Below are 13770 nucleotides of genomic sequence, written 5' to 3' on the forward strand. Positions count from 1 at the left end.
ATATTTTCAATGTTAATGTATGAATGAAATAAAATTTTATTATTTAGTAAAACAAAAAATAATTCAAAATAGCTTTTAGCATTTTAAAATAGTTAATGTTAGATTTTATTTCTAAGAAACAAAGAATCTTATAAATTTAGTAAACAGTTTTAAAAATATACATATCTCATGGAAAACAATACAGTAAACTATGTTTTTATATTTTTTTCAGAATACAGTAACTATCGACCAAACATACCTCCTACACCAAAACATGATCAAGAACAAGAAACCTATCTAGAGCCTGTATAGCATGCAATTTGTACTTAGAAAAATAATGCAAAATAATCTCCCCATAATTTTATCATTTTCACAAACAATATTCAATTCAGTAAGATGAATGGTTTATAAATGTTATTTTCCTTAATCAACATAGAATCTAAATAGCACTTGATAACATTCCTATAAGTCTGTAACTTCAGTTGAATTTTCTTCCCTATAATACGAATTAAGGTGGTGAGCAAAATGCTTAGCAGCATTTCATATCTCATTACATTCTAAGCTCAAATTCCACCAAGGTTGACTTTGCCTTTCATCCTTTCAGGATGCACTGGGGTCAATGTAACTGACTCACCCCTCCCCAAACTAGCTGGCCTCGTGCCAAGATTTGAAACCAATATATAATACAAATTATAGATAATGTTCAGTTTATATACACATTATTTGAGAAAAGAATGTAATTTTAAAATATTTTGCTTAAAAACTAATGGCAAAGGTATATTTTATCCACATACCATCAATTCCTTTCTCACCTTTCATGATCAGAACTATTCATCAATAAGTGATTAATATAAAAAAGGAGAAAGTGGATGTTGTAACTCTCATGTTTTTTTTTCTGGGATTATTATTAGAAAGATAAGTGAAGTAAAGTGAACTAGTTAAGTTTAGGAGCTAATGCTAGTTCAAGGGTTGTTTTTAAGATTTTATCTTCTACTTTAAGAAACTTAGGTATTTTTAAAAATTATATTTTGTAATTTGAAAATTGTAATTGTAAAAATGAAAAGTAAAACACTTTATTAAATCATGATTAGAGTAAAACAAAAATTGAAATCAAAATCTACTGAAGAAAAATAGCACCATTTTATTTACTTCATAAAATTTTTATAAGCTACTTTCATGAATTTAACCATACATGCAAATTGATAGTACTCAAGATACTGTTTCAGCTTCACACCTATTATTATGTACCAACCCACCTGGAGCAAAAAATGGCTGAACTTAGGTTCTTGGGGAGAGAATGCAGCTCCTTAATTCATATGATAGAAATGATTATATCATTTGGAACGATAACATTCTGCAAGATCTTAAGATTTAAAGAACAAAAGTAGATGTTTTCCTTCATAAACTTGCAGGTGGCTGATCAAAATCAAGTCTAAATTAAAAAGAGAAAAAGAACATACATACAACCACACACATACATATCTATGTACATGTATGTATTCATTGCTTTTTGCTACTCTATCCTACTGCCTGATTCACAATTCCAGTTCATCAATATATTGCTATTGCAACATCACTGCTACACAGGAATACTGTACCAGGATATCTGTCTAGTTACATACTGTAACAACAATGGATTGGGCAATGCAGGTAAGTCTCACTGAATTGCAATTTTGATTTGCTTTATTTACAAGTATGCATTTTTTAATATTGAAACACAATAGATATATAACTAAAATTAAGTGTACAAGTCATTAAGAAAAAATTGCAGGATCTAATTGTGGACATGTGATGCATATTAATGAAGACAGGTGTATAAAGAAGTGCCAATTGCTTAAAGTGTATAGCACTAGTGAAAGAGGAAGACCCAAGAAGACAAGGGATGAAATAGTGAGGGCTGATCTTAAAATATTCGGCCTCACAGAGGAAATGAACAATGAAGCTAGATGCCTGGTGATATGAGGTTCTTCAGAATCCTCACCCACCTCATCTTCTATTCCTCACATCTGTTCTTCTTCATGTTGTATGTTTATCTCTCCCTCCTGCAGCCCGATCTTGTCCTCCCTGCCTTGTTAACTCTGTCATTGCTATCCTGTCATCCCCTATCAACCTGAGTTTCACTAGTCCCTGCATTCCCCATCCCTTCCCCCCATATTGCATTCACATGAACTCTGGGCAATCCTCAACCATCTTATTTATACTCTCATCCTTGTACCTTGAAAGTATGTTCTGGCATATCATCACTCTCTTCCTCATTCTCTATCTCTCTTTTACCCGCTGACTGGAGTACCTATGTATCTTCTCTACAGCAAGATAACTATTTCTGTCATTCTGTCATACTCTAGTCTCTCATCACCTGGCACAAAGTCACCTCCTTCAATACCACCACCCCTCTCAAAGGATCTTTGTCTTGCAAGTTACTTGGTGACCACACCAGTGTTGGTGCCATGTAAAAAACATCCAGTTCACTGTAAAGTGGTTGGCATTTGGAAGGGCATCCTGCTATAAAAATCATACCAAAGCAGATCTCACCAGTGCTGGTGTCACATAAAAATCACCCAGTCTGCTCTGTAAAATGGTTGGTATTAAGAAGAATATGAAAACCATACCAAAACAGACAGTAGAACTTAGTGAAGTCCTCTGGCTTGCAAGCTCCAGTCAAACCATCCAACCAATGGTAATATGGAAGATGGATTTAAACCTTTTTAAAATGGTTGATGGAAATTTATGCACACAATGTACATGCATTCAATTGGTCAGTGTGATTATATGCCACCTGACTTAGAACCTGTTGTCTAAGTTAGTACTGGGCTATCTACCAACTGATAGGCCAATTAGATGTTTCATGTAAATTTTTACAACCTGATAGGCTGGTCTGGCCACTTCAGCGCTGTCAACTTTGTCATCGCATCCTGTTTCATTGAATTTACAGTCATCACATCCTACCACTCCAGCTCTATCAACTTCATTGTCACGTCCTATTCCATCAAATTCACAGTTGTCATGCCAAGCTCCACCAAGCTCCACCACTTCACCAGTTGTTTTTTCTGGTTCAGATGGTGACTCAGAGAATGAATATTTTCCTAGTTCAGAATCAGATGATTCCAATAGTGATGATGATATTCTGGTGAATCAAAAGTACAGGTGGGCAGCAGTGAATGGCCCTGGACAACAGAATGTGTGGTAAAAGACAATTTCGTCCAAAAGCATGTGTTTACTGGTACACCTGGGATAAAGGAAAACCTTGAACATTGAAGTTTACGAGTGGAAATCTTCCACAAGTTTTTGATGGATGAAATGTTCCAATACATAGCAGATGAAACGAATGACTATTCTGAAAACTAACCCTATCATATCAGACTCTGCCATGACAGTGATTGGTTTCCAACCACAAGGCACAAAATCAAAGTTTTGCTTGCCCTGCTGATACTGATAGGTTTTGTGAAGAAACTGACCCTGGCATCATATCGGAATCAGGATCCAGCTACATCAACACTTTCCTTTCTGGAATCAATGCCACATGATCAATTTTTGGTGCTTCTTCAAAAGCTACGTTTCAACTCAGGTAAGAACCAGAATGACGGGCTGCACAAGATACATCCAATCATTGATGAAGTGGCTGACAATTTCAAAACAATGTATGTCCCTACACAAGACATTTACATGGCTAAGAGTTGTGGAAATTCAAGGGAAGGCACCAATTCAAACAATACAACTCAACCAAACATGCCTGCTTTGGAGTCAAGGTTTATAAAGTATGCCAGTCGATTGGCAGAGTTTATGGATACACATAGAATTACAAAATCTACACTGGTCAAGAGAGTGGATCTTCCAGTGTCTACTCAAGTGTTAACTGAAGTCATGTTGTTATAAATGAAAACTTCTTTGATAAAGGCTACAATGTTTATATGGACATCTGGTTTTCTAGTTCAAACCTATTCCTGCAACTGCAGGTGAGGAGGACTAACGCCTATGGGACTGTGAAGATGAAGATGCACAGGAAAAATATGATCTTCACAGGATAAAACTTTGACAGGGAGAAACAGTGTACCAATGCACCAATAGTGGCATTCTCACTCTAGAGTGCTGTGACAAGAAAAACGTTTTTGAAATCACATGATAGTAAATACATGAAGTTGATCTGGCTTGTGCTGATGAGTGATCTTCAGGAATACTCTTTTCTACAATAGGCAGAAGGCCTGAGATTTTGTTGGAGAGAGATAAACGATTACATCGACCCCAGTGTTTCACTGGTACTTGATTTATCAACCCTGTAAAGATGAAAGGCAAAGTCAAACTCGCCACATGAGCATCCTGCACAGCAATATAGTTTAGGTAAACAAACAGTTCTTGCATGAAAGTGGTTGATGTAAATATACACTGAACATTATCTCACACTGAATGGTGGCCTCACTCAGCATGATTACCATCACCACTGTAAACTGGTTAAAGCAGTTGATATAAATATACGCTGAACCATTTGTTGTGTGCTAATTGCTGATCTCAGCCGAGATAATTACCATCAATGCACCCTAGTCACTTGATAAGAAAAAAAAATGTTGTCATGGGGTTATATGATGATGATGATGATGATGATTTAAGTGTAAACTGGTGTTGGATTGCATTCTTTCTTGTCAAAAAGTACCAAATGCAAAGATCCCTATGATCAACTAAAACTCTTGAAAGCAGTACCCCAGCATTACTGCAGTCAACTGACTAAAATCAGAAAACATTCATTCATTTATTTTTAGGTCAATTTGATTATTCTAAAAGCAGTCACATACTAACTATATTGCTTCATAAACAACTATATTGACTCAAATTCTTATCTTATATACTCATAATGAATGACTCTTGTACAGACAACTCTATTGTTTATAAATTATATAGATCAAGTTCAATTATACCAACTGAATAGGTAATTGATCACTGTCATCATCATCATCATCATCATCATTTAGCGTCCGTTCTCCATGCTAGCATGGGTTGGACGGTTCAACTGGGGTCTGTGAAGCTGGAAGGCTTCATCAGGCCCAGTCAGATCTGGCAGTGTTTCTACGGCTGGATGCCCTTCCTAACGCCAACCACTCCGTGAGTGTAGTGGGTGCTTTTTACGTGCCACCCGCACAGGTGCCAGACAGAGCTGGCAAACGGCCACGAACGGATGGTGCTTTTACGTGTCACCGGCACGGGGCCAGGCGAGGCTGGCAACGGACATGAACGGATGGTGCTTTTACGTGCCACCAACACAGGGGCCAGACAGAGCTGGCAAACGGCCACGAAACGGATGGTGCTTTTACGTGTCACTGGCACGGGGGCCAGGCGAGGCTGGCAACGGGCACGAACGGATGGTGCTTTTACATGCCACCGACACGGGGGCCAGACAGGGCTGGCAAACGGCCATGAACGGATGGTGCTTTTACGTGTCACCAGCACGGGGGCCAGGCGAGGCTGGCAACGGACGTATATGTAAACTTATAGGTTGCATCTATGAAGAATTGAACTGATTCCTTATTGAGAACTTGTTTCTTTTGTATCAACATACAGCCAGCCACATGACACAAAATTCACAATGCTTCCCTGTTTCTGGAAAATATATCTATATAGAGAAATCTCTTGTCCAATATTCAGTTGGCTTCCAGTCCTCTATGTCAGCTTTTTCTGAACTATAACTTAATCATTATGCTCTCTGATGCCATTAACTGTTAACCAATGCATCCTGAGAAAAGAAAACATAAATAAATTGTCAAACTTATCCCAAACATCCTGTACATCTACATTACTTTATTGTGCTGTACTTATTTATTTATATCATTGCATTAAGTGCAATAATTAATTAAATTATCCATTACACTTCACTTAATCTATTCTTGATGAGTTAATTAATTTTATTACTTATTAATTAATTATATGCTTAGATGACTCTCAAGTGTACTAGTATTAAAGGCATGCTCATTAAAGTTTTAAAAATTATGAAAGAATTTCCAGTTTTGAAAAAAAGCAAGTATGAATTCCGCATGCCATTTACCAAGTTGACTGAGTGTTTATTACTGTAGATTTATAGATACTATATAACAAACATGCTACATATACAAATCTACTATAACTCTGAAAATGTGCTGCTAACGCTTTAAGCCTAATTCATATCAAAATGATATTATGTGATTTATAAGAAAGCAGAAATCAAGTCTCTTGGATGAAATATTTTCTCCTATATTTTTACATTTCAGAATATAAAAGCAAGCAACCAAAACTACTTCTGAAGTAAGAAAAGAAACTATATACAGATGGCAGATAAAAATTTTCAACAAATAATCTTCTGACTCTGCTAGCATTTATGATTTGTAGATTATATTAATAGCTAATGATTTCACTTAAATATGTCATATTCTAAACCAATCTTTATATGAATTATAGGCAATTATTAAATTATTTTCTTTTAAGATTCTATCATACTTAACATTCTAACAAGATGACATTTTAATCTGGTGGTTACAAAAATATTTCCACTATGAAAATAATAGAAACCTTATACAGAGTAAAATGTAATTGTTGTTTCCATTAGATTTATTTCCAGTTGAAAGGGGAAGATGAATTTGAGTTTCAAATAAAAAATAAACAGAAAATGTATATAAAACACACCAAACACTCACACATGCACTAAAATATATTTCGAAATTTTCAAATTTCTGTTGTGATAATAAATATTTCAACTAAATTAATATTTATCCATAAGATAATTTAAATGCTATGTGTAGCTCATGATATACCTTGCATATTAAAGTAATATTGCTAACATTTGAGTTCAGTTTGATTAGGCTTCAAAATGCATCGTATATGAACTGATTGTCATAGACTTATTCAAAGTGTTTATCAACATAAAATTACTGTAATACATCTCATGAAATATTATACTGAGACATAATATCAGACACAGCCTTCAACAACAACAATAAAAAAATATGTAATATGGGTAAGGCTTTAAATTTTTTCTTCATAAATTTGCTGCAATAATGCAGTTTCTTAAAGCATTAAAAATAACCAAAAAGCTGCAATATGTGGTATTCATTCTTCAAAAATTTCTGTTAAGGATAATATGAAGGTAGAATTTACAATCAGAGAAAACTGATGTGAATCTACATCAGTAACAAGTAATCCACAAGAGTATAAAAAATGCCGCACAGTATTTATTCCAACTCACTGTACTTTGAGTTCAAGTAGCATTAAAGCTAATTTTGCTTTTCATCTAAGTAGAGTTCATAAAAAAGTACCAATTCAGGGTGGTGGATTGTTGTAACTATCAAAATGTCAGTCCAGATACCTTGTAATATTTGTTCTGGATGGGCCATAGTGCCTAGAGTAGAAAATAATATTTGTTCTGGATTTTGTATTCTATGTTCAAATCCTGCTATGGCTTGCTTTGGTGGCAGACCTAATCCATTATCCAGCTTAACATCACTACTTCATACTTTGGGTGCCTTTATTGGGATCCACTGTATTGCAAGCATTTGAGTCAGGCTTTGGTTTAAGAATACCTCCTTCCCACCAATGTCAGAAGCCCTGAAAAGAGTCATAAGCACTGCCTTCCCTCCTGACTATAAGTTTTTAAAAATTAATAAATGTAATTGCCATATGGAAAAGAACAAAAGTATTTTGAGATCAGGCCCTTAAAATTATCTAAACCAATTTCTCATTAGTTTTATTAAATATACAAAACGATAACAAGAAAAATCACTGGTATATATATTTAAAAAACTAAAATTACAATCTTTAAGATCATAATTTGATGACTAACATCACAAGTGATGTGTAAAGCATAGTTGATTATAATGTTTTGTAACAACATATAGATGTACCATAAGTAAACATAAACATTTTCGTGCTATCATAATTATAGAAAACTCTGTATTTAGCAAACCCTAAAAATATGATTTGATATTTGGTCATTATTTCGCTATTTTATATAACTTTGTTTAGTGAATGTGGATGTATATTTAAATAGTTTGTTTAATGAATTTGGATGTGTATTTGTTTATCATATTTTTAATAATAATCTTCAAATTCCAGGCTCATATTCTTTTGATGGATTCACAACTTATGTAATTGCATATAGATAATATATATATGAAAGGAAAATTTGTCTATTTCCTTATGTTGTAACCAAAAGAAACTTGCAACATTACAAAATAAACTAGATATCTGAGATTGAACTTCTGGAAATCTTAGAGAAGTAAATTCAAAAACAACTTTTTAAATATGGACTTTTAAAACAAGTTAAAGAAAATGCATTCCATTTTCAAAATCTTTCTTTGTTAAAATCATAAACTGAATTGTTCTCAATAATGGATGTAAAATTCTTCTGTGTTGTAATTAATACCATGCATGAAAAGATAGGTTTAAAGGAAATGTTGTTAAGAGGCATTGTTAAAATTTAGTGTAAATTCATGATTTCATTAAAATTTCATTAAAACAAAACATCTGATTCACCAATTTTTTCCAATCATCCTGATACTTTTACCCAGGCTGTGAGCTATACATAACTCAACATGTATGATGTTAACTGCCATCTTATGTAATTAAAGCCATTATAAGTTGTCTGTTGTTGTATTATAGATCTTTTTTAATTTGTAATTAAATTTTGTAAATATGGGGTGAAATGTAAAACTATTCTGATTGGCAAGCTCAATTATGCAATGCAGTTTTCCTTTTTTTAATAAACTGTTTCAAATTATGTTGATAATAATGTCAAATGAATAAATCAATATTCTGGTTATGTTGAGAAAAATAAAAAAAATTATGTACAAAGCTATTTTAGTGTTTTTACATATGAAAAGTTAAATGCCTATTTGGAATTTCATATTGTAACAATATAAGAAATTCTTGTTTAAATATTAAAGCCTTTGACTGTCAGTACTAAATAACTATTGATATACACCATCATATTTTTCTCTTTCACAATATAATTTATTTTTTTTATTTTTTACATTTTAAGTTCACTATTTTAATGTACAAATTGTACTTTTTCTCATTAGCTGCCTTTGAATGATTCTAGATAAAATGATATGCATTCATGAAACTAAAAATATCCCACTTTAAATGAGAAGCATCTATATGAACATCATTGTTCTCTCTGAATAATGTAAGAAACCCTTGGCAATATAATAAAATATCATTTCATTGACAACAAAAGACATTGTTTGCAGTTGCTTCCATTCATTACATTTTTTTAATTTTGCAAAATTATGAAAAAAGAATTATAATTTAAAGATCGAATTTAATTTTAACTGAACTATGGTGATTATTTTTCTTGCTTAATTCAAACACCTAAATAAACATGTATATAAGAAAAGACTAAATTTATTTTCCTATTTGAATGTTGAGTACCATAATCCATGAAGTAATATTGCATGTATCAAAGTTAAAGAAGACATATTTCGAATATATTTTGTTTTTGAAAATTGGAACTTTTTTTTACTTTATTAATTTGGACCTCAGGAAGGAGCTACACCCATGGCCATTACCCTCCAAGTCTAACAAGAAAGATACTGCTAATATTCAGCTTAATGTGTTGCAAGTCAATTATTGCAGGAACTATATGTGATGTGTAGGGAGGATATTCCAGAAAGCTAATGTTCAAGGGAAGAAGGAGAGGACATGAGAGTCAGCACTGAGAATTAGTCACAATATAGGTAATAACTGGAGAAGAGTCAAGAGAACCTGAGTGGAGGTGGTTCAACACAAGCCAACACTGTAGAGCAAAATCTATTGATAAAGTATCAGGAAAGGCAGAGAAAAGATATGGCATATCAGTGGGCCAGAAGTTAAAATTTGTCAGTGACAAACTTTAACTTCAGGCAAATAAGTCTAACTTCATATCAATTAGTCAAGGGGCCTTCCCCTTAATGTTGTAACATCATCCCTGATATAGAAGCTGTATCCATTGTGGGTTTCTCTTGATCTTTGTAGAGGATTATTAGTTGAAGGTAATTGAGGTATTTTCTATATCTGAAGAGGAATATCCATCACTAGGATGCAACCCTTACTATGTTAAGGACATATGTTGACCAGAAGAAATCCTCTGTGAAAGTGAGACCTAGCATTGAAGTAATCATGAAGTTTAAGGTAGGTACAACAGTGTTTTCTAGATATGACCAGTCATTACCTTTTTTGGGTGTTGAGACAATATTGGCATAACCTCATAGGAGGGTTTAATGAGGTCTGTTCATGGTGTCTGTATAAATTTGACATATGGTTTCAAGGATGTAAATGGTGCTTTAGTGGAAAAGATGAAGGAGGAATGAAAGCTGGTATCATCTGTGAGGAATAGGCATTGTCTGAGGCAGTAGCAAGTAGGCCATTGATATATGGAAGTATATGAGGACAAAAACAAACTCTCACTTGAGCTGACGAAGTATAGAGAAAGCATTATCAACATGTACTGCAATGGTCACATAAAGCAATTGATAGGAAACCACTTAGAGTGAATGATTGATGAAGACCATATTCAAGCAAATTTGCTTGCCAGATGGTCAAAAGCTTTTCACTAATTTTCTTATGGGAGTGAGCCCACTAGTGAGTGACAAGGTAGAGTTGGTTGCTAACAGATACAGTTTATGAAATCTGTACCGGTGGTCATTATGGAGGAATACAGATTCAATAAGTTGGAAAAGGGTGCTGCTAATGTCTGTTGCCATCACTTTCAGCAACATATTAAGATAGGACAGTAGTAGGAGTGCTCTGAGCAGTTGTCCCAGGGTAATTGGAAATGAGATACACTGTAGTGTTTCCAAAGATTGAGACATATCTCTGCAGAAACAGAGAGAGATTGAAGGATTTGGCAAGTTACATCTAATAGCACCAATACAGCTACTTATGCATAACACACTTCAAGCTACACACTTCCTACAATTGCTAGTCCAAACTCTGACAGATCTTATGAAATCACGAATTCACTTCATTAGGCAAGAACATATTTCATTACTCTTTCACATGACTTTCATGAGTTCTTGTCTGAAGAGTACACATTCTATATTGTATCTAGAGTACAATAAACAAATTACATTGATATTATCAATATTTTTTTTAATAAGAAAGAAAATCCAGCATATTTCTCTAGCATTTTCATTGTAAGCAAAGGAACAGCAAAATGAGAATTAAAATGTCATGGCAAGTTTCTTGCACACAATACATGTTAATTTGTCTCAATTCTTACATCACTACCATGTTTCTGCTTCTCCAACTCAATTTTACATTAACATTATGTTAACTAATCAAGGACTTATACTGAAACAAATTAGATGAAGAGAAGCAGGATTCTGTAATGATGTTGGGAGTGATTAACAGTAGCACTATTATTGTCATCATCAAATTCATATATGATAACTGTTAATAAAGTTAAGCATACTTCAAAATTTTCTCTCTTGTATGCTTTGGCTGAGATTTTATAGATTGATGCTATTCTACTTGTTAACCACTGTCATAGGTTAGAATGGGTGTATATCATTTTTTAAATGTGGAACCGTCTCTACAACATTTAGTTTAATTTCATACAGGTTTAAATGGATTACATTCACTATAGCACAAAAGACCCCATCTTGCCTTACTGATAATTAGAAAATGGAGCAAAAAAGAAGGAATATGATATTTACCATAGTGAAAAGCAAAGATTCATCAATTTTCCAGATTAAAACTAGAGAATACAAGTATCATATTGCATTTGATTTAGTGAGAAAACCAATGTCAGTGATAAGATTAAAATAGGTAACTCATGTTTTAAATATTTGGCCAATGTGGAACAGATAAAAATCATATCAAGGATAAAATTTACAGTAGCAGCAAACAATATTACTAAATTCTTTATCTATACAAGTGTCAGCAGAAAATTTCAAAGGCTGGCGATGATACTGTCATAGAATATGACCAAGTAAGGTTTATTTTGAACATAGACCCCTTTGCAGACCATACAGTTCTTCAGTCAGTGTTGCAGTGCTAGGATCCCATCGGTGAAAAATTTTTCATCCAGTTGATCAAAAAAGGTCATCAACAATGGATATGACATCAGCATCACTGTGATACTGCTTCCTAGCCAAGCGTTTTTTTATTCTTTTTTCGCGTTGGAAAACAGATAGTAGTCAAATGGAGCAAAATCAGGAGAATAAGGAGGATGATCAACCACTTCAAAGCCACAGTCGCACTTGTGTGCTGGATCATTATTCTGATGAAATAAGACCCCTTTTATCAGTTTTCCTGGACATTTGGTCTTGATAGCCTTTTGTAACTGCCTCAGTAAGTTGACATATTACTCTCCATTGATGGTGTGGCCCTTTTGAAGTTACTCAATAAACACAATGCCTCTTGCATCCTAAAAGGGTGAGGTTATCACCTTGACCTTCTTCGAAGCAGGTGAGGAGGAATGTTTCTACTGCATGGATTATCTCTTTGTCTTTGACTCAAAGTGATGAACCCAATACTTATCCTGGGTTAGAAAATGTTCAAGGAAACCAGCTGGAACTACCTCAAGCAATGTCAGATTTTCCTGTGATGTGATCAGCCTGATGTGCTTTTGATCAGGTATCAGAAGACATGGTACCCACTGAACAGAAAACTTCATCATGTCAAGTTCATTGAGCAGAATATTCTCAACTCTTTTACAGAACATGCAAACAGCATTGGCTATTTGATTTATAGTCAATTGCCTGTCATCCATCACCATATGGTGAACACAATCAATGTTTTCTTCGGTGGTTGCAGTTGCTGTACAGATCTTGGATCATCTTTAAGTATCTCCATTTCCCTCTTAAATTTACCTATCCACTTTTGCATTGTTGATAAAGCTGGAGTGTCAGCCCCTAATGTAGCAATCATGTCAGCGTGCATGTTCATGGGTGCTAAACCCTTTTTTATCTGCAGATACTCAATAACACCATGATACTAAATTTTGTCCATTTTCAAGAGAAGCTGCCTCAAGTTTCTTTTGAAGTCTTCTTTGAACAGTCAGATGTCAGTTTACATGGAAAGAAACAATGCAGTTATTAATAAGAGAAGTTGAAATTAATGCATGCATGACTTTGCAGCTCTAGCTTCACTCCTTCTTAGTTAGCTTAAGAATTTTCAGCCCACATTCATAAAATCAACTATCTTGAGCTTCAGTCTGAAATGTAACATCCACTTTGCTGCATGCATTTCTCCTCTTACTCTTAATGCAGGAACATTTAACAGACTAACACAGTCATGAACAAAATTTCTGTCAGAGAGATTTCAGCCCACTTCACAAAACCTAATGAGGAACCAGATGGATTAGATGGGATCAAACAACTTAGAATATTTCAACACCTTAACAGATATAAGCAAGGTCATAAATTTTGATGAGGAATATAATTGACTGAATCAATCTCATTACACAACTGGTATTAATTTAAACAACACAGAAGTTTTAATAGCAAAGTCAACTTCCGGCAGGAGATAGGAACAAAGGTAAATTCTAAGGCATTTAATCTGTCATGATTATGAATGTAGTAACAATAATGACTCCATTCTAAGACTCAAGGCCAATTTTTGTGGAGAATATTATAGATCTTTACATTCCAATGTGATTTAATTTCAGAATGCAGAGTAACATAGTTAAATACTATAAAATTATTTATTCTGGCATTTTACTTGCCAGCCAGCTATGAATTTAATATAATAATTGACTTATAATTGCAAATCCAAAAGACTTCCACAAGATTCAGTTACTAAAATAGAAGCTGACACATTCAACAACACAAAGATATCTACAAGCAATATATCACA

At 34.0% G+C, this 13770-nt stretch overlaps 1 protein-coding gene across 1 annotated transcript in view; it reads left to right on the forward strand.

Moving 5' to 3' along the window:
- Positions 1–9168, forward strand: part of LOC115219409 — a 129637-nt gene extending 120469 nt beyond the window's left edge. The window contains exons 23-24 of the mRNA XM_036509398.1: positions 212–1629; positions 6210–9168. Of these exons, the coding sequence (XP_036365291.1) occupies positions 212–291 (80 nt within the window). The 3' untranslated portion in view covers positions 292–1629; positions 6210–9168. The remainder of the gene's footprint in view (positions 1–211; positions 1630–6209) is intronic.
- Positions 9169–13770: the final 4602 nt, after the last annotated feature.

The sequence above is a fragment of the Octopus sinensis genome, linkage group LG14 (genome assembly GCF_006345805.1).
Source record: "Octopus sinensis linkage group LG14, ASM634580v1, whole genome shotgun sequence".
Lineage (NCBI taxonomy): Eukaryota > Metazoa > Mollusca > Cephalopoda > Octopoda > Octopodidae > Octopus > Octopus sinensis.